Below are 27247 nucleotides of genomic sequence, written 5' to 3'. Positions count from 1 at the left end.
CCTCTCATCCTCCTCCTCCTCACCCTCCACCTTGTTATCCTCCTCCCTCTCCTCCTCCTCCTCCTCCTCAGAGAGTGAGAGAGATAGAGAGCGAGAGAGATTGAGAAGTGTGAAGTGAGAGACAAAAAGAAAGGGGAGTACAAAATGGGCTGCTGTTCTGTCCTCCGCTGTTAATCTCACCCCCGCACGCCTTGCAAGAACGCTGGCCGCTGTGTATCTGTGTGTGTGTGTGTGTGTGTGTTCTGACCACTCTCCCCTCCCCAATGCATGTTTCATGCTCAGATTATTCTGAAAATATTTGGGAGCTTTGGTCGTTGAGAGACGGGGTGGGGGGGGGGGTACAGGAGAATGCTGTGTCTATTCAGGGAGCAATGAGACCGCAGAGAGACCTGCAGGGACAGATGGAGAGAGAGAGAGCGATGGAGGGAGCAAGGGAGATATAGAGAGAGAGGTGGAGAAATAGAGAGAGAGAGGTGGAGAAATAGAGGGAGAGAGAGAGCGATAGAGAGATAGAGAGAGAGAGACCGAGGGAGATGTAGGAAGGGAGAGAGAGGTGAAGGAAGAGATTGAGGGAGAGACAGAGACAGAGGGAGATGAAGGAAGGGAGAGAGAGTTGAGGGAAGAGATGGAGGAAGAGAGACGTAGAGGGAGAGAGAGACACATGGAGTAGGGGATAGGGAGAGAAAGAGAAAGATGGAGGGAGAGAGAACAAGCTGCAGGGAGAGATGGAGGGAGAGAATGGGGGGGAGAGAGGGAGATGGAGAGAGAGGGGGTCCAGAGAGGCACTTAGGGATAGAGAATGCTTAATTGTGGTCGATAGTTCACAAGTACTACAACAAAAAATTACAACTGTGAAATGGGGCGTCGGATTTCCCTTGAATAAAAAGTAGCAGAAAGTATGAGATTAGTTTGGGGCAAGATCTATTAATGGAAAAAAACGATACAGGGAACTGGGAGGGAGGGTTTCAGCGCAACAGTGGGATGTCAAAACACTGCAAAGACTTGAGTAGGAGGAGGCACACCCTGGAGGAAGACGAAGATGAGGAGGCATATTTGTTGAGGAAAGCTTGAGTGAGATGGATCATCAAGGCCAATTGTTCTCCATTTGGGATCACTGTTAACCAACACAATGATCTGTCTCGAGTGTTAGCAAGGGGCAAGGGAGAACGCTTGGCTTTCTGCTCACTACTTATCAGCTATCTGCCTGAACATGAATCTATTGATTTGACAGAAGGAGTCATGTCGGCTTCTCTCTCCGATTTCGACACACTGAGAGCTCTCCTGTCTGTTTGTTACTTGACTCTCCATCGCATTCCCTTCTGGAAACAATCGACGCACGCCCCCCCCCCCCCCCCCCCCCATGCACCCCTCACTCACCATGTGATGTATCCCCAACCCTTTGCAGGGAAGAATGGGATTGGCTCCAGAACCAGTCTGTCACCGAGGAGGCAGAGAAGGAGGAGAAGACGGAGGTGGCGGGTCAGGGGGCGGAGGCTGAGGACGAGGGGGCGGGGCCCAGGATAGATGGCCACACCCCTTTGCTGTACTACGAACTGCAGACGGCCCTAAAGTCCCTGCTGAAGGTGATCAACCTACCTCTGCTCCAGGTAAACAGACGCACGCACGCACACACTCCCTCACTCAAGCACACAGGTAAACAGCTCAAGAAGACTTTTGCTGAGGGGAAAGCAACACCATCACCTGGACAAAAATAGAAATGCACACAATAGACTCAAGCACATAAGAGCCCTCACACACACATATATATATCTATATATATATATAGATATATATATTTCACTCACTGCTAATCTCATTACCACCTCACTCTCATCCTTGGCGAGGCGAGCGTAATCTCTTTTTATAAAGTGATCGTTAGTGTTTTGTGTAATCGCTTCTGAAACGCCAAGGCAAAGCTGTTTCCACAAGCAAACTCTCAAGCGCTCTCTCTCTCTCGCTCTCTCTCTCACTAACTCTCTCTACCACTCTCTCTCTCTTCTACCCGCTCCCTTGTTACTTGCTGGATCTCAGTGCTCGAGCCCATGAATAATGGAGATAGCATTTTCTTTAATTCCCCTCCTTCGCCTACGCTTATCTCCAGCTCTCCACCCTCTCCGTCTTTCTGTCTCTCCGTAGCGCTGTATCTCACTCTCTCACTTTCGCTCTCACTTACTCTCTTGCTGGCTTGAGATAAGCAAAGATTAGTATCGATGCTGCAGAAGAACCACTTGTTCCTGTGGTGAATCCAAGAGCTTTCCATTGACTCGGCCGTTAGGTCATCTAAACGCTCTCATTCTTTTGTCCAAAGCCATTTTACTGGAGAGTCTGGGATTAAATACATTTAAAACATTTTGAAGAATTTTCAACTTTTAATGTAAAATGTCATTAACGTTATTCTGTTTATTTTACGCCCTGTAACACTTTACAATTAGAGTACATTAATTAACATTCAATTGAATGAGTTAGTGCAGTAATAACCACTACTATATAGGTGTTAGGGTCAATGGGGTAGTGTTAACCCAAGCCTAACCCTATTAAATAATGTCCAAGTCAATATCCTGGTGAACATGGACACCATATTAGGCATGAACACAAGTAGTAAATTTGTGAAAAAACAATTAGTTAACGGTTTATTAACGCAAATTTATTCTGTGTTTGTGTGTGTGTGTGTGTGTGTGTGTTTGTGCGTGTGTTTTTCCGTGTGTTTGTGTGTGTGTGCGCTCCCCCGGGCGCCAGGCGAAGCAGTTCCGCGTGTACGGCCAGGAGGTGCTGGAGCTGGGCCACGGGGTCTCCTTCCTGCTGCTGCTGCCCTCGTCGGACGACGTGTGCACCGCCCCGGGTCAGGCCAACGCCTACACCCCCCACTCCGGCTACCTCCACCTCCCGCTGCAGATGTTCGAACTGGGTACGGACACACACACACACACACACACACAGACACACACACGCACACACGGACACACACACGGACACACGGACACACACACACACAAACGGACACACACACGGACACACACACACACAGACACACACGCACACTCACACACACACACACACAGACACACGCACACACACACACTCACACACACACACATACACACACACTGGGTATGGACTAGGGATGTCAACAGTTAACCGTTAACCGGCTAACCGCCAAGAATATTTTTGACCGGTTGCGCACGTCGGTTTATGGGTTAAGTAGCGAGGTGTAGTGAGGTGGAACGGTACTTGAGGGAAATCTCCCCCTCCCTTGGAAATAATCCCCTTCACTGGTGGAAAGAACACGAGAGAAGATTCCCGAGGCTCGCCACCATAGCAAGGCGCTCTCTGGCCATCCCCGGGACATCGGTGCCCCACGAGCGGGTGTTCTCCGCTGCACGGCTCACGGTCAACAGACTACCCACCAGACTCACCCCAGAGCATGTGTGTATGTTGATCTTCCTCAACAAAAATCGTTAGTTCGAATGAAATTGTGTAATTCGTAGGCCCAGGTTCATTTTTTGCATATTAATTTAAAAAATTACAATTCCGTAGTTAATTTATTATTTATCTATTGACTTTTATTTTATGAAGAGACATCCCTTCATTCTTAGCACTTTGAGGTCATTGAGTTGATGTAAGTTGTTGATGCGTTATAAATACAATTTATTATTATTATTATTATTATTATTATTATTATCCCTAGTACGGACACACACACGGACATAGACACGCACACACACACACACACACACACACACACACTGGGTACGGACACACACACGGACACACACCCGGGGCCAAACACATACACACACACACACAGTGGGTACGGACACACATACACACGTATGTACAAGCCGATGCACATGAGCATGCACACCCACGCATGCGTGTCGGAGGCCTACTGTACATCGTTCGTACGTGATTCTCCGGTGAACCAACGTTCCAAAAAGAACCCTCTTAGAATAGTTTGCAAATAGTTCATGAATGGATTAATGTCCGCTTACCCACCGTCAACCGCCCACAAAGAGGAACGCGTCCGTCTTTTTACCTGCCGGGGTAGAAAGAATACAGCCAAGTCAAAGTGCGTTATTTGTCCCATGCATCACATGCAGAGCGCTACACACACAGGGTCCCTCTGAACAGGGTAGTTCCTTGCGGCATGCACGTAGAAGGCATCAGCAATGAGCACCCAGCAGCTGCTTCAATAAGGAACTCTAGGTTGTTTTTGTCGTGTCCATGGTGGACCCTTTGACCGGAGCCATCGATGCATGACCCCCCGCTCACCCTGAGAGCGGGACGGGGGCCGACCTGAAGGGGCGTGCTGGTTCCTGGCCGCGCCGTGCTTGTTGCGCTGGACTGCTGCTACAGGGGGCAGGCGGCTGGACCCCCGCGGTGTGTGTGGTGTCAGGGAATTCAAGGTGTGAGGTCTTTTTCCTGCCGTCTCTCGCTGGAGGCTATGATTGGATCTGGGTTTCTCTTATCCGTTATCTTAGTGTCTCTGTCCCCGTCGTGCTATCTCGCTCTTCCTCTCTCTTTATCTCTCTCTCTCCATCCTGTCTCACTATTTGTAGTGAGACCTTTTTATCCATTTTCCTTGAAGTCTGTCTCAGCCTTTTTTCCATCTCTTTCTCTGGCAAGGTTTTGGTATTTACCTCGCTCAATGTCTTGGGGTTGTCTGTAAGACTTTTTTTCTTGCTGTATATCTTTCTGTATCTCTGTCAAGGTGCTTTGGGCCTCTATCTTGGCTCGCCATCCATCTCAGTCCCTCTCCCAGTACTCCCCTTTCTCTCTCTCTCTCTCTCTCTGAGCAGCTCCTTAAACGGGGACTAGTTCTATGGCACCACTCTAAACATCCAGAGCGTGAGAGCAGATCAGTAATAGAAACCAACCCCTTCACTCAGGCTCCATTTGGACGCATTAAAAAACGAACTAATGTGTACAAATGATATACAAATACACAAATTTAGGACTGGCACTCTGCAGGATTAATGTCAGAGAGAGGTGGAGGATTAATGTCTGTGAGTGTGTGTGTGTGTGTGTGTGTGTCTGCATGCATATTTGTGTGTGTGTTTGTCTGCACGTATGTGTTTGTGTCTGCATGTGTGTTTGTGTGTTGTCATGTGCACATGTTCGTGTGTGTGTGTGTGTGAGAGAGAGAGGCGGGGTGTGTGTCTGGGGGGGGAGAGAGAGTAGGTGTGCTCCTACAATGGTCGCCAGTGTAGGTGCACAGGCTGCACTGTGTTAGCTCAGTGACGGTAGCGGAGTGGAGAATCCACAGATTCCTATCTGTTCCCCCCGCAGTCTAGCGGGAGACACACTAAATCAGTCTGTAGTCTCCAGCGGGACGGACACACACACGCGCACATACACAAACACACATGCCCGTGCGCAAGTACTCACTTTGCACATGTAAACAGTCGTGCACGCAAAAAACACAAGCAGGCTTGCACGCAGTCACGCAAAGGCGAACACACACACACACACACACACACACACACACAGCGACACAGTCGTAACACATATACAGGTCGGCAAGCATAAAGAGATGCGTACCTTTCCTTGACACACAAGATGTGGGCGTATATGTGCACACATACACACACAGCACATTAATGTCTCATTAACGTCCATGCTCACAATACTCTCCCTTTTGGACTTTACCGCATACCCCCCTCCCCCTGTTCCCCCTGGGTCTTGCCCACCAGGCTGGTTGACCCTGTGGGTTTCCTGGGGATTCTGTGGGCGAATCAACAGCTTCGTCCATATCTCCCCCTGCTGTACACAGCAGACAGACTGGAGACTGCTGTGGCTTCCCTCTGCTCACTACAACTTTCTCCTCATGTCTGATTTTGAAATAATATTATTTAAAAGAGAAAATATACATAAATATATATATATATATATATATATATGATAGATGGATATAATGATTAAAATAGTTTTTTAAAATATGCCCACAATAATTAAAGCACGTATATGAATAGAAATATCCAAACTGATGAATTGTTTCTACTGTCCTATCCTTCTGTGACTCATTAACAAACCTTGTCTTGTATGCATATTCATACTTTAGTTTTTTTGTGAATTAAATAGATGAATTTGTTCACTAAATGCATAACGTATGACCGGAGCTTCTCTATCCCGCTCTGCACACAAGTCCTCATGAACAGCATCTGTTGCGGAGGCAGAAGAGATGTTTCTACCTGGGATATGACCTGCTCTAAACACAAACACAGCACAACTCCTCTCTTCTCTCTTAGAGAGAGAGAGAGAGAGAGAGAGAGGGAGGCTTTACAAAATCGGCTCATAAAGTAAACAGTCTTTTACATCAGTTAATGCAGGAATAAGCCTCCAAGTTGCAAAAGTGTATCGTTTCAACCAGCTCAAAGCATAAAATAACATGGACATATCTGTAGACAATGCTGATCAATAGTGATTTCAATTATCATAAATTCACATCCTATAACTGATCTATTATGCAAAAAACAAATGCTGGCCAGCCTGTATCTCTCTCCTTCTTAACAACAGTCGTACAGTTCACAGCCAGTCAGAGTGGAAGGAACACTGTTATTGAGTTCTTTGGATTCTGAAAGTCTCCCACCTACTGACTGGGAGGAGCTCACTTGTACAAGATGCAACTTTAACCAACAGTTAAATAACAGTTAACTATTGGTCTAGTATCATTTACTAATGTTGTTTATGTTTACAAATAGAGCTCAAGTTAAGTAAGATAATGATGTTCATGTTAACTAAGGTTTCATTTTAACCCCCTAACCTCATTAATACATTATTGGGTGTGAGGGTCGACCCTAACCCGCTATACCTAATCCTAACCCCAACCTGAACCCAAACCCTAACGAACTCCACATACAAAACCCCAACCGTAACCCTACTCCTTAGGCTAACACTATATTTGAATGCTTAATACTGCATTTGTAACTTAATAGTTAGGGTTAGGGGAAGTTAGTGTATCCTTATTGTGAAGTGTTACCAGACTTTCTGTAGAATAGCAGAGGGCTTTAGCTTTTCAGAGAAGTTGAAGATCAATTGTGCCCATGTTGGTGCCTAGCGACCTGGGGGGGGGTGATTGACACAAATGCTGAATCCAAACCTTTTCTTACAACGTGAGAGCCTGCTAGCTCTCGACTCCGCTCTGCGCTGAGCCGTTTGAAGAGGCCAATAGTTTCCCCAACGTCTACTTTTTTTGTTTCTCTTTGTGTCTGACTTTCTCACAACATTACGGCTTTTTGGATGATGTGATGAAGATTAATTAGTATTTTGACAGCCAAATCATGGTGGTTGGTTATTGATATCCATGTGTGTTTCCAAGTCCCTACCCTCTCTGTGCTGGCTGTGATCACTCGTTAACCGCAGGTCTGGTCTGCTGCGTGGATGGAACAGCATGGACATGGATCACTCTATTAATAACTGCATACTAAAACTACATACCTACATGTGTCATGGAGGGAATAATCCAATGTGGTGGATTGTGGTTTCTTGTTGGATGCGATACTCCTGTTAACCAATCAAATTCATTCTCTCTCTCTCTCTCTCTCTCTCTCTCTCTCTCTCGCCCCCTAGTCCACTTCTGGGCCTACAAGGAGAAATTCATCAGCCTGTACTGTCGCCTATCCTCCGTGCTGGACCTGGACGCCCTCATTACCCAGCAGGCATTGCGGGAGGCCATTACCGACGTGGAGGTGTCCGGAGCCAAACAGAGGCACCAGCTCATCCTGGACTATATACAGGTGCGTTCTGGCTAGTGCAGTCTGTCCCAACCTCTGAGTTGGCACCCTACCTGGGGTCACCTGACATGAAGATGGGGGGGCAGTAGAAAGCTGACGTAAGGCCACACCCCTCTTCAGGGAGAGTACCGCCCCTTTTGCCAGTCAATGATCTACGTGTACGCACAGACACGCACAGACACGCAGAGGAAAGCTTCGATCGCTGGTGGTCGAGCAGGGAATGGGCCTCATGTTTTGCATGGTTTTCAACAGCAAGACACGAGAATAATATGAATGTCCCTGGAGAAATCAAACGCTTTATTTTCAGTTGGTTGCGATAAACTAAACACTTTTCAAAAGAGCATTTGAATAATTTTTCAACATCTTTTAAACATGATATATTGCTTATTTATGATGGTGGTATGATTTCAAATAAATAAATGGGGTCCCGGGTAAAACCACAGGGTCAGGTTGTTTTGACTTCTCGCCAAATGTTCTGGGTTTGATTCCCCAATGTCCACAATATACCTCGAGGCATCCTTAAGCGAAGATTCCCTATTCTAGACACTAGTATTTCAGAGACCTGAGAAAGCATCTCCAACTAACAGTTTCTTTAGATTGAAACTCCATAATCTGATTCTGATATTAATGCAGAATCTCTAGACAGGGGACATGATTTTGGTGTTGGAAGGGATCTGTTTTACATTTGTCGCAAAAGAAGTATTGACCAATCACGTTTGAGTGGGGTTTGGTTGCATCAGGGCAATCAGTCCATGTGGGGAATAACAAGCTCGGAGACCATGGGCTACAGTCTGAAGACAGTTGAGCCATTTATTGGCTTTGATTTCAGTACATAGAGCTGAAATGTCCTCTTCCCCTGAAACATTTGAATGATATCCCAAGGGGTAAATCGTCATCAGATAATAGCCAATGGATTCCGAGATTGCTTTAGATTGTCAAGCTGAAGGAACAACTCTTTTCCCATAGTAATTTGGTTAGTAGTAGAAAGGTTTTCAATCCTCCACATAACATATTACCAGGGTGCGATTTGCCGGTGGGGATGGTGGGGATTATCCCCCCCTCTGGTTTACACGTCCTACCCTCTGCTGAATTATTTTTATCCTCGGTGGGGATAAAAATTATCCCCCCCACCCAAAGTATTTTCACCATTACATCGTAATAATTAACAACCAAAATACACAGGGTCCGTCTTCATTTTGAAACATTTTAAAATGTTTCTCAAAATTATCCCCCCCTCTGGTTTTTTCACAAATCGCACCCTGTATATTACATATTCGTGGTAGACGTATTAAACTCGAATCTAGCATAACGTCATTGCATGCCGCTTTGAAGTTGCACTACACAGTTGTAATACTTTTTAATTAGCAAAAAACAATGCATGACTCATAGTTAAGTTGTCTTAAAAGTCAATGCTTTGACTAAACAATTTTTCCAATATCTTTTCATTGTATATTCAATTTCTAAGTCCATAATAATTATTTTTTTTAAACAAAATAAAAACAGTTCAAACTACCAAAGTCAGTAATTCACCTTTAGAAGTTTATTGTTTCCATAAAGTCTTCACTGCGTGCAGTATTAGCTCTTAAATAGCTTGTTTTCATAGCGCTAAAGAAGCCTATAACTTGCTCTCATGTCAGAAGTTAAAGGCATGAAAGCAAAGCCATCTGGTGTTTCAGCCTTCTGCTAGCCTACTGCTAGCCCAGTGCGCTAGCACGGTGCTAGCCACCACTGTTAATGGAGACCAACCACAAAGCCACAAGACTGCTCTCCGAGGCTCGCACTCAAATAGGTGTGGTGAGAGTGTGTCTGTCTTTCTGTCAGTGTGGGCGTGTGTGTGTTTCGTGTGTTACTTTTTGTGTGTATATGTGTGTGTATCTGTGTGTGTGTGTGTGTTTGTGTGTTCAAGACTCCAACTCTGCTTGTGATTTTAGAGGATGGAAAAAAGTGGCCTGTCCTGCCCCCCCCCCAACCCAACCACAAATTGCTCCTTCGAAGGGCAGGGGAAAAAATAATAATAATCATGAGTGTGTGTGTGTGCGTGCACCCACGGATTGGCTGTGTGTCCGTCTGCATGTCTGCTGCGCTGAGCTGTGCAATGTGTCTCTTATTAGAGCGAGTGAACTGTTAATGGGGAGGGCAGCGCAGAGCGCAGACCCCGTCTGTCAAGGTACAGAGGTTTAGTAGCCGCTCAGTGCCATTCACATACACACACGCACGCACACACACACACACACACACACACACACACACACACACACACACACACACACACACACACACACACACACACACACACACATACATACATACATACATACATACATACATACATACACACACACACACGCAAGCACGCATACACAACACGCACACATACATGCATGCGTACAAACACACGGATCAGTGTGTGTGGATTGCATTTGCATGGGTTATGCGTGCATGTGTTTGTGCACACACGTGTGTGTGTATGCGTGTTAGTTTACAGTATGTCTTGGATATCTTGGAGGTACTTGTGTGTGTGCTTGAATGGGTGGTTGTGCGTGTGTGTCTTTCTGCTTTGCATGTGTGTGTAATAGTGTGGTTGCGTGCGCATGTGTGTGTGCGTCTCTGATGCGCGCGTGCGTATACGTGCACAAGTCTGTGTGTCTCATGCGTGTGGTTGTCTATCTCTGCGTGTGTGTGTTGTCCTAGTTAACAGGACCCTGACGTGATGCTGTCCTAATGGCACAGTGTGTTTAGACTCGCCACGTGTTAACAGGGGAAAATATACTTTGACTCTGCAGCCCAGACGCCAGCGGTAGACAATACGACGGATGGAGCTCAAAATGTGTCGGCAAATGTCCAATCTGGCATGAATCAGCTGCGTGCTCAACTGATCCACTAGGAGAGAGATTTGGAACGCGATCATTGTCATATTTCAAGCAATAAAGATAAAGAGTGTTGAGCTAGCTAAGGGTGTTTTTGTTTAAGCGAACCTGATACGTCATTATTCATATTTAGCCTCACATATTGGATATTATAGGCTCTGAGGCCCTGGACACAAAGATAATCCAAATTTATTGCTGATAAAAAGGGATTATATTGTGGTTCGCTTTGTTTAATGGTTTGATAAACCGGTTTATATTATTGACCACTAGTTTAGAGTTTTTGGAAGATAATTAAATAAACCAAATGAAAAAAAGTTTTTCACTTTTTGATTATTATAAAAACAAGCATTTGTTATTGAAACGTGGCATGATATTTTAATTGCAATATTTATACCATTACCTTTAATATCTATTGTGAATGCGCTGCCATTAATATTTGCATTGCATTTATTTTTTATTTTTTATTTTATTTATGGTGGTATTCTATAGCAATAAATCAAATCAAACGATTAGAACAATATTCCTATTCTGAACCTCAAGAGATGTGTATTTTTGCAACTGTAACTAATAATATATCAATGTAGAGGCTATGTTTCCAAAACGCTAGCCAAACACACACACACCCAGATGCGCAGACAAACATATATGAAACCAAACCACATCCAGTATGCATAGATACAGCACACGCAACAGCGCACAATGAGACACACATTCAATTGCTACGCATTCCTTCCATGCAGCATCACGTGTCAACTCCACCACCCTATAGTCTACCGCTCTGGCTCGCATCCACACACACACACACACACACACACACACACACACACACACACAAACGTAACTGTTGCCTACATGGTAGGGAAAGAACAGTAGGATGATGTCCCTCCTCTTTATGAATGCACAAGGTCACCTGCTACTCACCTCTTCCTCTGGTGCAGAGAGAGAGAGAGAGAGAGAGAGAGAGAGAGAGAGAGAGAGAGAGAGAGAGAGAGAGAGAGAGAGAGAGAGAGAGAGAGAGAGAGAGAGAGAGAGAGAGAGAGAGAGAGAGAGAGAGAGAGAGAGAGAGAGAGAGAGAGAGAGAGAGAGAGAGAGAGAGAGAGAGAGAGAGAGAGAGGCAGGGAGGCAGGCAGGCAGGCCCTGTCTGGCCCTGTCTCCTAAAGTTATGCTGTCCCTTCGTCACCTATTAGATAATGACCCACACTACAACACACACACACACTTCATTACAAACACCCAAGCATGCCTGCACAGACACACGCACACTCGCATCATTACTTACACACAAACACACACACACAACATTACACAAACAGCGATACACACACACTCATCATTACAAACAGAACATCATACACGCACACACACATCATTACCAACAATGCATCACACACATACGCACAGGGGCTTGCAACACCGACGTCCTGGGCAGTCCCTGTTTTGCTTTCAAATCAGTGAATCACTTTGTCTTGAATCACTGTGCTGGGAAACCCCTTTAAAATTCGGACCAAAAGCAATAGGAAATTCCCTGACGTCAGTCATGTGACGTGTGAGACTGGCAGTTGGACGGTACACCGAGCATTCTCAAAAGCCATCGCCCCGTGTAAACGAATCAGCCGTGCGCAAGCTTCCCGTCAGAAGGGTAGGGGTGCGTGTCCTCCAACGCAATCTACTGACTGCAGTGGTAGGGGTGGTGGTGGTGGGGTTGGAGGTGGTGGTGGGGTTGGTGGTGGTAGCGATGTCTTTTACCCTTTCACCCTAGTTTTCGATGGAAACCTTGCCTTTACTACACACTAGGGCTGTCGGAATAATCAAATTTTGATTGCGATCTCAAAACTAATATTATAAAGTTGAAACCATATTTTTATTTTAATCTTTTTAATTTTTTTGTATATTTGTTTTTTTCCTTAAAGTTTTATAGAAATAGAACAGCTTGATAAATTTATGTTCATTATTTTGGATTTGAACATTTTGTGTATTTTTTTTAAGGGGAATTTACAAAGTGTTTCTTTGAAGAGAAATGCTGAATAAATGCATCAAGTTTTCAAACTCAAAAATAATCGTTTGAATGATCGTGATTTCAATATTTACCAAATTAATCGTGATTCAGCCACTTGACGTAGCCACTTGACGATTGGACGAATCACTCTGTCTATTGACATGCTGCCAATTAAAACTTTTCACAGAGGTGTCAATCGTAAGACTAGCCCAGGCATCGCTCATACACTAATTATACGTCTGCTACCTTCACATACCAGGGATGGGAGGTAGACCAGTTTAGTCTACTAGCTTGTTATGATTATTGTTATGAGCTATACCTTTGGTATAACCTCGACACCTCGGTGAACATGTTCTATAGAGGATCATAACCTATATATAACCGCTTATGTGGGGTGACGCTGCTCATTGTTGACATGTGTTTTACTCCCAGCCAGAAGGTTCTAGGTTCAAGACGTGTATTTACAGTCCAACGAATCCATGAGCAAGATACCTCCCCCCTAAGTCTGCCTAATGACATGTTTTGGATTTACTGTAAGTCGCTGTGGATGGAATTCCTGCTAAACGTATTTTTGTATTTTCCATCTATTTTGTTAAATAGATTGACACAGAACTGGGTGAGGATGAGTTGAAAGGCATTTTTTTTAATAGATATATGTAACCTTTTGTCATTGAACGTTGATTTATGTGATATGCACTCTTGGGGGATGAGCTTCAGTAGCGTGGTATTAGTTAAACAAGACTAGAATAAATCAGGCCTGAAGTAGGGATTCATAAATTGTGAGGAGAAGAAATTCTCTCTTTTGGCCAAAAAGGACATTGGTTGGATTTGAGTTATTCCCTCTGCCGGAAACTCACTTTCTTTCCTGTGTGATTCTCTCTCTCCCACTCTTTTTCCCTCCTGTCTCTCCTTCTCCCCCCCTCCTTCTCTCTCTCCCCCTCTCTCTCTCTCCCCCTCTCTCACTCTCCCTCTCTCTCCCTGTCTATCTTTCTCTCTCTTTCTCTCTCTCTCTTTGTATTTCTCTCTCTCTTTGTATTTCTCTTTCCCGATCCCTCTCACCCTGTCTATCTTTCTCTCTGTCGTTGTCTCTCTCTCGCCCCCCCTACGCCCCTGTCTTTCTCTCTCTGTCTCTATCTCTGTCCCTCGTTCTCTCCCCGCCCTCTCTCTCTTGCTTTCTCTTTCTCCCTCTCTCCCTCCCCCCTCTCGCACTTTCTCTGTATCCCTCTCTCTGTCTCTCTCTCTCTCTCTCTCTGTCTGCCATCAGAGCCCCGGCATTCCTTCCAGCCAAGTCATCTCCCTGCTTTAGTGTGTGTATGTGTGTGTGTGTGTGTGTGTGTGTGTGTGTGTGTGTCTGGCAGTAAGCTTTCTCTCTCTTTCTCTTGGCTCCTCCAGACAGACATCTAATAGCTCCTTAACATTTTGTCATGCTTCATTCTCTTCAAAGACATGCACTCACTTGATACACACACACACACACACACACACACACACACACACACAATAGCACACACACACACACACATGCAAAAGCACACACACAAACACACATGCCAGAGAGAGAGTAAAACAAAGTGAAGAATCCTCTCCTTTTTTCGGATGTAGTCTGTGTAGCGATAGGCTGCAAAGTATTCATCTTACTTTGGGAAAGGCACAGTGAGAGCATGGCTTTCAATGTTACCCATTAGCATAACTGGATCTTTGTTAGAATATGTTACTTTTTGTGTATTCCATTTTAATAACACATTCTTGATTACACTACTTTTGCATCCATATTCCTTAATACCTTGCAATAGTGCTGTGGTTACACAAAGGGGTAATTTCTTCTTCTCTAGTTGCTCTTACTAATACACACTAATTGACGTAACACACTCTCCCACCAAGACTATTATAAAAGCCTTCCCCTCCCAGTCTGCCTCATTCAGGTTCACTATGGTTCAGAATAAAAACCTCCACTCATCCCCACAGATTCGTCTGAAACGCCCGCTCTGTGACAGCCCAACGAGGTTAAGGAAGGTGTGGTCAATGTCTGCCTGGCCCCATGTATTATTCATGCAAGACCTTCTTTCAATCTCTCCCCTGGCGCCGGCCTCACAGAGTGTGAGCCCGTGGTGGAAGGAAATGATTCAGATAATGACTTGATAGCGTTTTTTATAAGAGTGAGTCAGGTGTTGGACCAGGTTATTAAGATCAATCCCCAGCCTTCTGTTAGTCCCTTGACATTTAGTTCTTTACTGAGCGGAGATTCATTTCCCTGAAGGGTCTCTGGTAATGTATGCTCTTTGAATATAGTCTGCCTGGCCATCACACTTTGTTCTAATAGAAATGCCATTTGGTAGCCGCCGCCTTGGGGGGAATTCAGATGCATATATATTTATTAAGGATACATCCATTCATTATTTAGTCCATAATGGCATAGCTGTCAGGAAAGGGGCTTAAAAAGTCTGAAATGGCTTACTTTGCTTGACAAGCAGAAAGACCAGAACTGATGTGAAACAGAGAACGCCTTTGGAACCTCTAAAAAAGCATATATATCTTTATTATAATGATTAGTTGATTAACAAAAAAATAACGATTTCGTCCTCCCCTGATGGGTACGTTTTAATGGTACCCTTTGTTTTCTGCAGAATAATATAGGGAAGTAAAATAAGCTCTGTTCTGCTGGAATGGTTTGTTTAAGTTTAAGAGTCATAACTGGGCGCAGGTTTTAATGAGTAAACAATGCACTAAACAGTGGACGGCTCCTGGAAGGACTCAAGGTAATGACTTGTGTGGAGTAGCATAAAACACTTTAATAGTCTGTGAGTTTGCATAGTGTTGCTGCTGAGGCTTTTCTCCAGGCCAGGTTTTTCATATTAATAGATAACAATTTACTGTATCTGTAAAGGAAACCAGTTCTCCGTCCAACTGAAAAAGGCTTGTGTTTCTCATTTTGACAAAAATAGCTAATGGTTTGTTGTTCATTATAGATTTAAAACACAAAACAGTTATCGCTTATTCTTTCGGAAATAATTAGTTGCATTTCTGTGTTTTGAATTGTTACACAAAATATTTTTTCTTACCTACTTGTTAGACAAAGCCGGTTATTTGAATCCAATATGTTTGTGGTGAGCATTCCCCCCAAAGATGCCTACAGGTACAGTACTGCCATTGGAGATCAAACCCAGTGCCTTTTGGCTGAGAGTCAAGTCGAAACCCCTAACCCCAATACACAATGCCATGCGAAAATCTTCACATTGTTTACTTAGCGTTACATTGCTGACTTTAAAAATATATATATATGCGTCACATCCTTAACTTTACGTTGCATAGTTAACTTTGTGTCGCATTGTTCAATTTACGTTACAGCCTTTACTTAAAATGCCATTGTTTGTCGTCTGCTACATTATTCAATTTCCTCTACATCGTTTGATTAACACTATATGCTTTACTTGACATTGCAATATTTACGATTTCGTTGACCGTTTGTTACATCCTTTACTTTACATCGTTGATGTTTTGCGTTTTCTTGCTCCCCCGTTGCCGTTGCGGTAACCACAGCAACTGGACGAGATGTGGCGGGACCTGCGGTGGATCACGGATGCGCTGCAGTACGCTCGCTACAAGCACCCGCGCGGCGGCGTGCCCATCACGTGCCTGGTGAGTGCCACCCGGACGGAGAGCGACCCTCAGGACCCCAAGACGGACTCCACCTCCTCCACCATGGACTACCTGCCCACCCCGTCGCCCTCGCCCGAACTCCGCCGGCGTACCGCCGCCAACGGTGGGTTTCACCCTCTCAAATATTTTTTTCCGATGTATTCTCCGATATTTGTTTAATCGTAGAATGTTCGTAGAGAAAGCTTGCACCAATGTTTTTTTAGCTCCTGTTATTGTTCAGGGTTAGCGTTTAGGATCATTCGTAGGATGTTTTTGCATGTCTTGGTCTTGTTTAGGGTTTAGGTTTGTCATTTGTAGTATGTTCGTACAGCAAATGGTTTGAACCGATTTGTAGTCTGTTTTATGTTATTTATTGAAACAAGAGAGCAAAACCATCGCTAGCTTATGTGCTCAAGTAAGAAAGTAATACGCGCTCCAGCTACAAGCCACACCTAGTATTGAAATATGCACATTACGATACAAGGAAAGGGAGGAATGAGAAGAGCAAACAGCAGTATAAATATTTTTGTGGTGCTTTTTATTTATAGAGCAGTAGTTGCAGTAAATAACTTGGTAAAAAAGTAAATAACTTGAAGTAGCTTTCAAAAAAAAAATCAAAAATACCTTGCTGGCAGTAATTTCTTTACATTTATTGACATGAAAGTGCACATATGTGTACTTATACAGACCGAGACTATTAGATTCCTTAAGCACCTTGAGCCAAATATTAAACTCATTCACATTTGGCTTCTATGTATGTTTTTGATACTATCTTTCCATTTTAAATATTTCCACTGTGTGTGTGTGGTTGTGTGTGCTTGTACATGTGTATGTGTGCATCCGTGTGTGTGTGTGTTCTTTGTGTGTGTGTGTGTGTGTGTGTGTGTGTGTATGTCTGCCTGTGAGTGTATGTGTTTGCCTGTATATGCGTCTCTGTGCCTGTGTGTGTGTGTGTGTGTGTGGTTGTGTGTGTATGTCGCTGTGGCTGTGTGTATTAACGTGTGTGTGTGTGTGTATGTGTGTGTGTGTGTCCGTCCCGCCCCAGACACGGCGCTGGGCTCTGACGAGGACGGCTCCTCTGAGGTGTTCCTGCCCACCGACAGCGACTACGACTCGAGCGACGCCCTGAGCCCCCGGGACATGGACCTGCTGTACTCCTCGGCCCAGGACCTGTCCACCCAGGCCCTGCACTCACTGGGGGGCAGCGCCCCCGACGTGCTCCAGATCCACGAGATCAGGTAGACCGGGGAGACTGGGGGGGAGGATGGGGGAGACTGGGGAAGATAGGGGGAGGCGGAGAGGATGGGGGGAGGGAGGGAATGAGAGAGGGGGGAGGGGAGGGAGGGAGGAGGGGGGAAGGAGGGAGAGGATGGGGGAGACTGGGGAAGATAGGGGGAGGGAGGGAATGAGAGAGGGGGGAGGGGAGGGGGGGAGGAGGGGGGAAGGAGGGAGAGGATGGGGGAGACTGGGGAAGATAGGGGGAGGGAGGGAATGAGAGAGGAGAGAGAGGGGAGGAGGGAGGGAGAGGAGAGGGAGGGAGAGGGAGAGAGCGTGAAGGAGGGAAGGAGGGAAGGAGTGAGAGAGTGAGAGAGGAGGGGTAAGTGGGGGGGAGGGAGAGACCGAGGGAGGGAGGGAGAGGTAGTTATGTATTGTTCATGAGTGGGCAAGACATACAATAACATTTCTCGGCCAATTAACCAAAGTTGAATTTAGATAGTATTTGGTCCCATATTTAATAGGGGGTGTGCATCTCTCCTTTATAGGACTATCCGATACGTAACTAAATACATGCGCTACGATACGATTCAGGGACGATACATTTTAATATGGAACGATTTGATGCGATTCGAGTCAATGTTCTAACGATTCGGTGCGATTCAATGAGATATGTTTCAATCCGATTGATACAGTTAATATATGTTTAATGTTAACACAAAATATGTAGTTTTCAACCAATCATATCGCTCTGAAAAGAAAAAAAAATCGGGTGATCTGATTGGTCAAAAAAAAAAAATATCTCAAGCAATCTGTGCAAAGTGTGCAGTATATCGTGGAATGCAGTGTATGATAGTTGTGCACGGTGAGATTCTTACAATAAAGCAAAGGTTCAGCATGAGAATAGGAAGAACTTTGACTGGAGTTCATGAGTACCCCGAGTTCCAACGGTTTCTCCTTTGGCTGAAGTGACTCAGCGCGACCCAATGGACCCGCAGTAAACTGTGTGCTTGATTGACATTCAAAATGGCTTCTTCTTGTTTCCCTTTTCCAAGTCCTCCCTAAATGACGTGTTCTAATGAAACTAATGAACTAGTGTCTGTCTCCTCGTAGGTACAGTGTTTGCTCCCCCAAAGACTTTCCTTTCCCCCCGCTGCCCGACAGCGTGGGCCCCCTCTCTCCGTTCTTCGGCGCTCCTCTCTCCCCCTGTCTCCTCCCCCACTCGTCCTCCCTCTCCAAGGACCTCGCCCTCTCTCCCTGCACCGGGCGCCGCTCCCCCTCGCTCTCCAAAACCTGCCCTATCTCACCCTCCTTCCCCCTCTCCCCCAGATTCTCCAAAGACATGCCCCTGTCTCTCCCCCTCTCCCCCTCCCCGGTGGACGCCGCCGCGAAGACCCTGGAGACCCTCTCCCTGTCCCCCAGCGACCCGGACCCCCGGCCCCCCGCCACGCCCCTCCGCGCCCTGGCCAACCCCCCCAGCAAGCGCAAGCTGCTCTCCCGGAGCCACAGGGGCCAGTACTTCAGCGGGCCCCAGCGCTGGCTCAGGGGCCACGGCGGCGGAGAGGGCCACACGGGTTCCCTGTCGGAGGGCGTGTACACCAGGCAGAGGAACCCGGACCTCCCCGGCCCCGGGGAGCTGCCGTCCCCTCAGGGGCCCACCTTCGTCAGCCAGTCGTCCTGCCTGCTGCTGGAGAGCCGGCGGGGCCGCCACAGGGACCCGCGGCCCCACGTGCGCCGCATCTTCGTGGAGCCCTGCAAGGAGGCGTCCCCGGGGCACGAGTGCCAGCGGTGGAGGGAGGAGAGGGACGGAGAGCCGGAGGAGGAGGAGGAGGAGGAGGAGGAGCAGGGGGAGGAGCAGGAGGCGGAACAGGGGAGGATGGAGGTGAAGGGGAGGGGCGCGGGCGTGTCGGTGGTGGTGCTGGAGGAGGCGGAGTCTGGAGGCGAAGGGGAGGGGCCGGACGAGGCGGAAGCGGAAGGCAACGGCGGCGGCGACCAGGACTCAGACGACCAGAGCAATGAGCAGCTCTCAGAGATTCTGAGCAGCACGCTTTAAGGGTCAAAGGTCGGACGGGGGCGTACCACATTAGACTCATCCACACAGCCACCTCTGCAATGTGTCTGCCCTGCATCAAACCCCCAGCATGAGCTCCAGGTGGGACCACTGCAGACCTCTCGCAGAGGGGGTGCTCACACTCTCAACAAAGATACAAACTGAAGTTGCAGGTTCAACTCCCTGTCGGTCTCAAGACTCCCATGGCACGACTGTTAACGTTGATAATAATACAAGAAACGATTCTTCAATGCAATGATGAAGGAAAAAACAAGCACTGCTTCTCCAACCAGGAACTTGCACAAGACTCTGTACATCCACCAAAAAAAGATTTACTACAAATAGGTAGATATCTATATAGATATACGTATAAGGAGCTGAAGGAGATTAAGACTGGTTTTCATGGCATTTTACATTTTGTTTAGTTTTGTTTTAATTCGGTTGTAAAGTATTCCGTAAACACGTTTTCTACAGAGGAATCCCCCCTCACCCCATCACTATTATCAGAGCATGCAGTCTGATCCCAACGCTCGCTCCAGTGACGTGAATGTATTTCCTACATTTCATTTTGTCGTTTTCTGTGGATATTGTCGCATCAAATCATGATCTCTCTCTCTCCTTCTGTCTCTCTGTCTCTCTCCCTCTCTCACTCTGTCTCTCCGTCTCTCTCTCCATCTGTCTCTGTCTCTCTCTCTCTCTCTGCTTGGATGTGTTATCGATATCTTTTGGTGTTGCTTCTGCTGCTGCTCTGATCTACTCGTATTTTCTTTCGATGTCCGACACTATATTTTTATGGCACAATTGTATTAAAATAAATATCCAGTATATTCCTTACTCCCTCGCCCCTCTTCCAGAAGAGAGGAGCCAGCCGAGTCACCTCTAAAGGATATGAACACAGCACTATTACACTAAAAAACATATATTTAATCCCCTAACCCCATAAAGATTTGCATTTATTAGAGATGCCTCCTCCCCCATGCCGTCCGCCCTGTTTATATTAAAGTATTTTTTTATCGCGTTTTCCCAGATGTTGCTATTTTTCATGGTCCCGTCAGCATCCCGAGGTGGAGGTCGTGTTGCGTGTTCAGTAGGCATGATGTTCACTGGGTTTGTGGATTACCTGTGTTACCCGTGTGTGTCTTGGGACTTAAAAGCTTAGTGTCCGCTTGTGCCTCCTCGTCCTCGCATGACGACATCAAGGAGATGCTCGGAGTCCATTTCCGTGGTTACCGTTTCACAAAAAGAAAAGAGAAAAAAAAACTGTCTGCACTTTGCCTTATGGACTTGTGTGTTGGCAAATTTTTAACGTGTTTTTGTTGTTTGTGTGTGTGTGTGTGTGTGTGTGTGAGAGCGAGTGTGTGTGCGTCTGTGGGTGTGCCGGGTTTAATTATGTTGGACTGTTTGATTCATTGGGTTTTTTCTTGTTTATTTTGTACAGTTGTATCAAAGGGGCTTTGATTCAACCTGGCTGTGTTCGCATGGCAGACTGCACCACAAACAACAAACGTGACCTTTACATTTTGGGGGGTATTTAGAAAAAAAACAGCAAGAGAGACGCCCACCCCAGCACCCAGTACTCCGTAAGGGTTTGAGAGCTTGTCAAACATGCACACTCTTCAACTGATGCACAACTGAATTGTGTTTTTAATGTTGCTGTCTTAAATATTTGCACATAGTTAGCCAATACGGAATGAAGGCTAACTTGCATTGTGTTGTTGTTGTTGGATGCAATGGGGCATTACTAATGGGGCAGCTTACATTATTCACGTCTGACCAAACATATTTTGGGTTCCAGATCATATGGGGCTCCTATCAGGTTAAGCTGTTTCAGTAGTAAAAAGATAATAGCGATCACATTTTTTAATGGCATTCAGGAAAATTCAATTTATTTTATTCTATATTTGATATTAAATGTCGGACTTCACTGTCCTCCATCATTCAGGTGATCATGACTTAATCCTATCAAATTTATAAGTACTCCTTATGTCTGTACAATAAAGGTTATCATTCCAAGACACCTTACATAAAATTTAGAAAAAAGAGACAACTTTATTTAACTAACACTAATATGAATTATCTTAAAATGCCTAACAAACTTGGATCTTAAGTCAACCTTAAGTATGTTGCGCCTTTATGCAAGACAATGCTTAGGGATGGTGGTCATTTTAAGCAACCGTTCATGTTGCTCATATCTCGTTGCATACGTTGTTGTTGTTGTTGTTGTAGTGTGACGATTCACTCAAGCTATACCAATACTATCCTTATTTTTACATGATCACCCTTTGCACATACAAACAGCCAAAAACTGAGAAGAACCTCATATCCTCTATCTCTCCACCACAATCACATATCTATCCTCAGTGCCGTTGTACCCTAAAATATTTGCTTCAAGTTGTGCTTTTAACTTATTTGCTGTAAAGAAAATATTTTTTTGGCGGTTTTGATTTTGGATGAAGTGCGTACGTGGTTTTCCCTGTGTTTTATTTTTTATAGTCTCAGCCTCACATGAATGGATTTATTTCAGAAATGGAAATAAATGTTGCCCCATGTGGAAGTTGTACACAAATATCTTTGTTCCATGTGTTCTTCTTGCAGAGAGAATCTGGAAAGTTGGGACATATTTTAGGTGTATTTTTTCCTGTTAAGTGCTACTCAAGGTTCTTTTGAAATATCACTTGAAGTTAGCATGGTTGTTGCAAAGCATTTTTAAATAACATGTTATGGCTGGATTGATAAAAGGGCCAGTGTGTAGAATTTAGTGAGTGTAGTATCCGAAAGGGACTATCACATTCATATTCAAAGTCTTTATTCCCATGAAAATAACAATTGTGGTTTCGTTAGATAAGAAGGAGCACTTGTCCTTTTCCACGGAGCCCGCCATTTTGCACTACCATGTTTCTACAGTAGCCCAGAACAGACTAACTCTTCTAACGTTTTTCAGCACCGCTGTTTTACTTGTATGCTATTATTATATAGTTTTACAGACGTAACTATATATGCCATTAATGAATATATCAACGATCCTCATTACTTGACACTTTGCTACTTGATTCTGTCATAGACAATTACTCATTTGTGATTATATCATTTTGGAAGTACATACTGGCACTTTACAGTCCAGTACAGGTGACTTCAGCTCCCCATCATCGTTGGAAGGGACAGGCAACATCAGAGCTAGATGCCATTAACCTACACAGCTCCCCTTTAAGATAGTTAGAAAGCATTAGTGAAGACTTTTGTGGGAGCTCTAGGCTTTACAATGCATTATAAATGACATGCATACATACCAGTCAGGCAGTACCAAATTATGAGTAGTAACAACTAGTTAGGCATAGACAGTCCTCACTTTAGATGAGCTCACACAAAATACTTGCTTTCTAACTACCTGAACTAATCATGATTTGAAGGATTATGAAATATTTACAAAGCATTAACACATTGTAAAATAGAACTCAAAAGTTATAAATGATCTTATGAACTGTTATTTCTTTATCTTATTGATAATTAATAATAGATTATGAATTGCTTTCTCAAGGTATGAATGTTGGAACAATGCTTTATAAATGATGAATTCACCATTAACTACGCCTTTATTAATGCTTCAAAGTCAGGCGCGTCGTTAGACCTGGGCATTCGAGGCTATAGCCCTGGATCTTTAGGGAATAGCCCCGGATCGCTGTGCCGTCAAAAAAAAAACATGATGAAAATAGCCTGGTAGTTTACTTCTTTGTGGTTGCATTATCAGCAGCCACAGATGCAACATTGTAGCGAGTGAAAACCACAAAATTCTGACGTGTCCATATATGGGAAGATTTAGGCCCCGTTTACAAAAGGACGCTTTCGGGTAAAAACGACAAAATATTTTATCGGAAGTGCCTTTCGTTTAGACGGTGACAGCGTTTTTGGTGCTTAAAAACGCAAAAATCTGAACCCACCCTCCAGAGTGGAAAACTTGAATACGCTCCGCCGTAGCGTTTACGTCTACACTGCCAAGACGCAAAACTCTGCTCAGATCTGCTCACGTTGCGTACGCGTTTACGTCACATACAGCGCCAGTACAGGGAAATAAACAAACATGTTGTATTATTTCCATGCGTCGGACCGTCAAGCTGCCCTGGCAGCTTTAATAAACTTACAGGAGTCTTTCCACGAAATGTACAGGATATGTACAGATAGTATTACTGAACAGAGAAGGATCTGTAATTATGTTTTGGTTTTCGCGGCGCAGATAAAAGAAGAAGGAAGATTCTACACATGCGCTCAGACATGGTGGTGTTGTGTGATAGTGTATCACAGCACCACCTAGCCGCCTGACATGCATACCCAATCGAATTCCACACACTTTAGCGTCACCGTATGCATGCAGATTTCCTCCCGAAAACGCTCGTCTAAACGTGGAATAAAAAGTGAAGACGCGACGCCACTTTTGCGTCTTCTGTTCAGACCGTCATTATGTAAACGTAGACTTAGTGAGATCAGTGTTGAGATGGACAGTAATAAAATATCTTTGGTAAGATGGATATAAGAAGAGAGACCCGCAGTGAATTCAACCCGGTCCACTTGACATCGGGTATACACACGTGGACAAAATTGTTGGTACCCCTCTGTTTATGAAAGAAAAACCCACAATGGTCACTGAAATAACTTGAAACTGACAAAAGTTATAATACATAAAAATTTACTGAAAATTAACCAATGAAAATCAGACATTGCTTTTGAATTGTGGTTCAACAGAATCATTTAAAAAAACAAACTAATGAAACAGGCCTGGACAAAAATGATGGTACCCCTAGAAAAGATTGAAAACAATTTGACCATAGGGAAATGTTAAACTAAGGTGTGTCCTCTAATTAGCATCACAGGTGTCTTCAAACTTGTAATCAGTCAGTCTGCCTATTTAAAGGGTGAAAAGTAGTCACTGTGCTGTTTGGTGACATGGTGTGTACCACACTGAACATGGACCACAGGAAGCGAAGGCGAGAGTTGTCTCAGGAGATTAGAAAGAAAATTATAGACAAGCATGTAAAAGATAAAGGCTATAAGACCATCTCCAAGCAGCTTGATGTTCCTGTGACTACAGTTGCACATATTATTCAAAAGTTTAAGGTCCATGGGACTGTAGCCAACCTCCCTGGACGTGGCCGCAGGAGGAAAATTGATGACAAAATGAAGAGACGGATAATAAGAATGGTAACCAAAGAGCCCAGAACAACCTCCAAAGAAATTAAAGGTGAACTCCAAGGTCAAGGTACATCAGTGTCAGATCGCACCATCCGTCGTTGTTTGAGCCAAAGTGTACTTCGTGGGAGACGACCAAGGAGGACACCACTGTTGAAAGCAAATCATAAAAAAGCGAGACTGGAATGTGCCAAAATGCATATTGACAAGCCACAAAGCTTCTGGGAGAAGTCCTATGGACAGATGAGACAAAACTGGAGCTTTTTGGCAAGGCACATCAGCTCTATGTTCACAGACGCAAAACTGAAGCATACCAAGAAAAGAACACTGTCCCTACTGTGAAACATGGAGGAGGCTCAGTTATGTTCTGGGGTTGCTTTGCTGCATCTGGCACAGGGTGTCTTGAATCTGTGCAGGGTACAATGAAATCTCAAGACTATCAAGGCATACTGGGGAGAAATATGCTGCCTAGTGTCAGAAAGCTTGGTCTCAGTCGCAGGTCATGGGTCCTCCAACAAGATAATGACCCAAAACACACAGCTAAAAACACTCAATAATGGCTAAGAGCAAGACATTGGACTATTCTGAAATGGCCTTCTATGAGCCCTGATCGAAAATCCTATTGAACATCTGTGGAAGGAGCTGAAACATGCCATCTGGAGAAGGCACCCTTCAAACCTGAGACAACTGGAGCAGTTTGCTAATGAAGAGTGGGCCAAAATACCTGTTGACAGGTGCAAAAGTCTCATTGACAGCTACAAAAATCGTTTGATTGCAGTGATTGCCTCAAAAGGTTGTGCAACAAAATATTAAGTTAAGGGTACCATCATTTTTGTCCAGGCCTGTTTAATTAGTCTGTTTTTTAAAATGATTCTGTTGAACCACAATTCAAAAGCAATGTCTGATTTTCATTAATTTTCAGTACATTTTTATTTATTATTACTTTTGTCAGTTTTAAGTTATTTCAGTGACCATTGTGGGTTTTTCTTTCATTAACAGAGGGGTACCAACAATTTTGTCCACGTGTGTAGGTGCATGACAGTGGTACCGTAAAACTTCAATAGCCCAGGCGTTTATTTGTTTCTATCACTGAACTTTCAAACAAAACTCTTGCTCAGCAACGATGGGAAATACTATCAAATGTATTATTCAAAACGGTATGCATATTACCGTACATGTTTACCAGGCAATCGAATAACGCCTGCACGCATGCACACACACACGCACGCACACGCACACGCACACACTTTTAAGGAGTTTTTCACCTGCTCCGTATCCAGCTTGTTCCACGCTTTAAGCACGCTACTAGTATGCCGCGAGCTGGGGCTCTCATGTCCCCCCCTGCGGTGTATTCCTTGTCCGCATCCCCTGCCATCCAGTTGTCATCAGTTCACGCAGACTGGCTTTGAACGGCTGATTCCATGGATGTACTTTGCGTGTGCCGGGTTTTCCCGCCGATGTGGCGAAGCTGTATATGCTGTTGAGAGCTTAAATAAATGGACTATATAAATTGACTACGAACAATTATTGAAGTTAAACATTTTGTTCAGCAAATTTGACAACTGACAGATGCAATATTGTAGCCAGTGAAAACCGCAAAATGTGTACATTTATGGGCAGATTTAGAATCATTTGTTGCAAAATGTTGCAAGTTTGATTCTCTATGCATAGCCCATCACGTCGATATTTCTGTTTACCCGGACCACTTGACATCGGGTAGGCGCATGACAGTGTTTATTTGGCTACAGGCTTTTCTAATGTCTCATTTTGGCTGCTGGTGCATGTGGTGCACTTACCTATCCTTAACATAAACATTAACCTACTCAGTAGGCCTGCCCTGAAGTGAGTCAGGCATGACGATTGGTCTTTCCTTTACTTCTCAAACTACGTTACAATTGCATGTTCATCAGCCGATTTTCAAATTTTCTCGGGGGACAAACCCCCAAACCCCCGTTTTAAAAGGACTCTATCTTCTGGGCTACAGCCCCGGATGTTTTCAATTGCTAGCGACGCTCCTGTTCAAAGTTGCAGTTATTATGAAGTGTAAAGAGGAATAAAACGTCCCCATCCAAGTCAATCATACAGGGAATATTTCCACTATAAATCGTTTTAATCTAGTCCACTTTTGAATAGTTACTGTCGACAGTTATTGTCGTTATGTTAACTGTAGTTACAATTTAAGCCACTAGAGGCTGCTAATGGGAAAACTTACAAAGTGCCGGTATAGCCAGATTTTTACTTAACAAAGATATAATGTGATGTAGTATAGTGTAACATTTGATAATGTTATTATCTTTTAATTACCCCCCTCTGATCAGGTTTGGATCAGGGCTAGGCTAATCTTGGCTCCAGCAGTTCTACTAGCAGAACTTCTGCGAGGAGATGGCACAGAGCGGCCGGAAACCAAAAACTGAAAGGGGCGGAGATACGCCTTGCATCTCCGCCCCTTGTGTAGGAGACGGGGAGAGGGAGCCACAAACACCATCTGTATCCACTGCAGTTTGTCGTTCATTTTTAAGTTTTGACTTTAATCCTGCCATTCTAATGGTGATTAATCACCAATGAAATTTTTTTT

The 27247-nt window shown here is 44.6% G+C and overlaps 1 protein-coding gene across 1 annotated transcript in view; it reads left to right on the top strand.

Annotated features, from left to right (window-relative positions):
• Positions 1–22054, top strand: part of ankfn1a (ankyrin repeat and fibronectin type III domain containing 1a) — a 101507-nt gene extending 79453 nt beyond the window's left edge. Inside the window, exons 20-25 of the mRNA XM_079756823.1 lie at positions 1406–1607; positions 2737–2905; positions 7567–7733; positions 16131–16353; positions 17275–17467; positions 18558–22054. Of these exons, the coding sequence (XP_079612949.1) occupies positions 1406–1607; positions 2737–2905; positions 7567–7733; positions 16131–16353; positions 17275–17467; positions 18558–19497 (1894 nt within the window). The 3' untranslated portion in view covers positions 19498–22054. The remainder of the gene's footprint in view (positions 1–1405; positions 1608–2736; positions 2906–7566; positions 7734–16130; positions 16354–17274; positions 17468–18557) is intronic.
• The last annotated feature ends 5193 nt before the right edge of the window (positions 22055–27247 follow it).

The sequence above is a fragment of the Pollachius pollachius genome (assembly GCF_949987615.1).
Source record: "Pollachius pollachius genome assembly, chromosome: 19".
NCBI classification, from domain to species: Eukaryota; Metazoa; Chordata; class Actinopteri; order Gadiformes; family Gadidae; genus Pollachius; species Pollachius pollachius.
The sequence above is the reverse complement of the archived record's forward strand: the minus strand, read 5'-3'. Positions and strand labels throughout refer to the sequence as shown.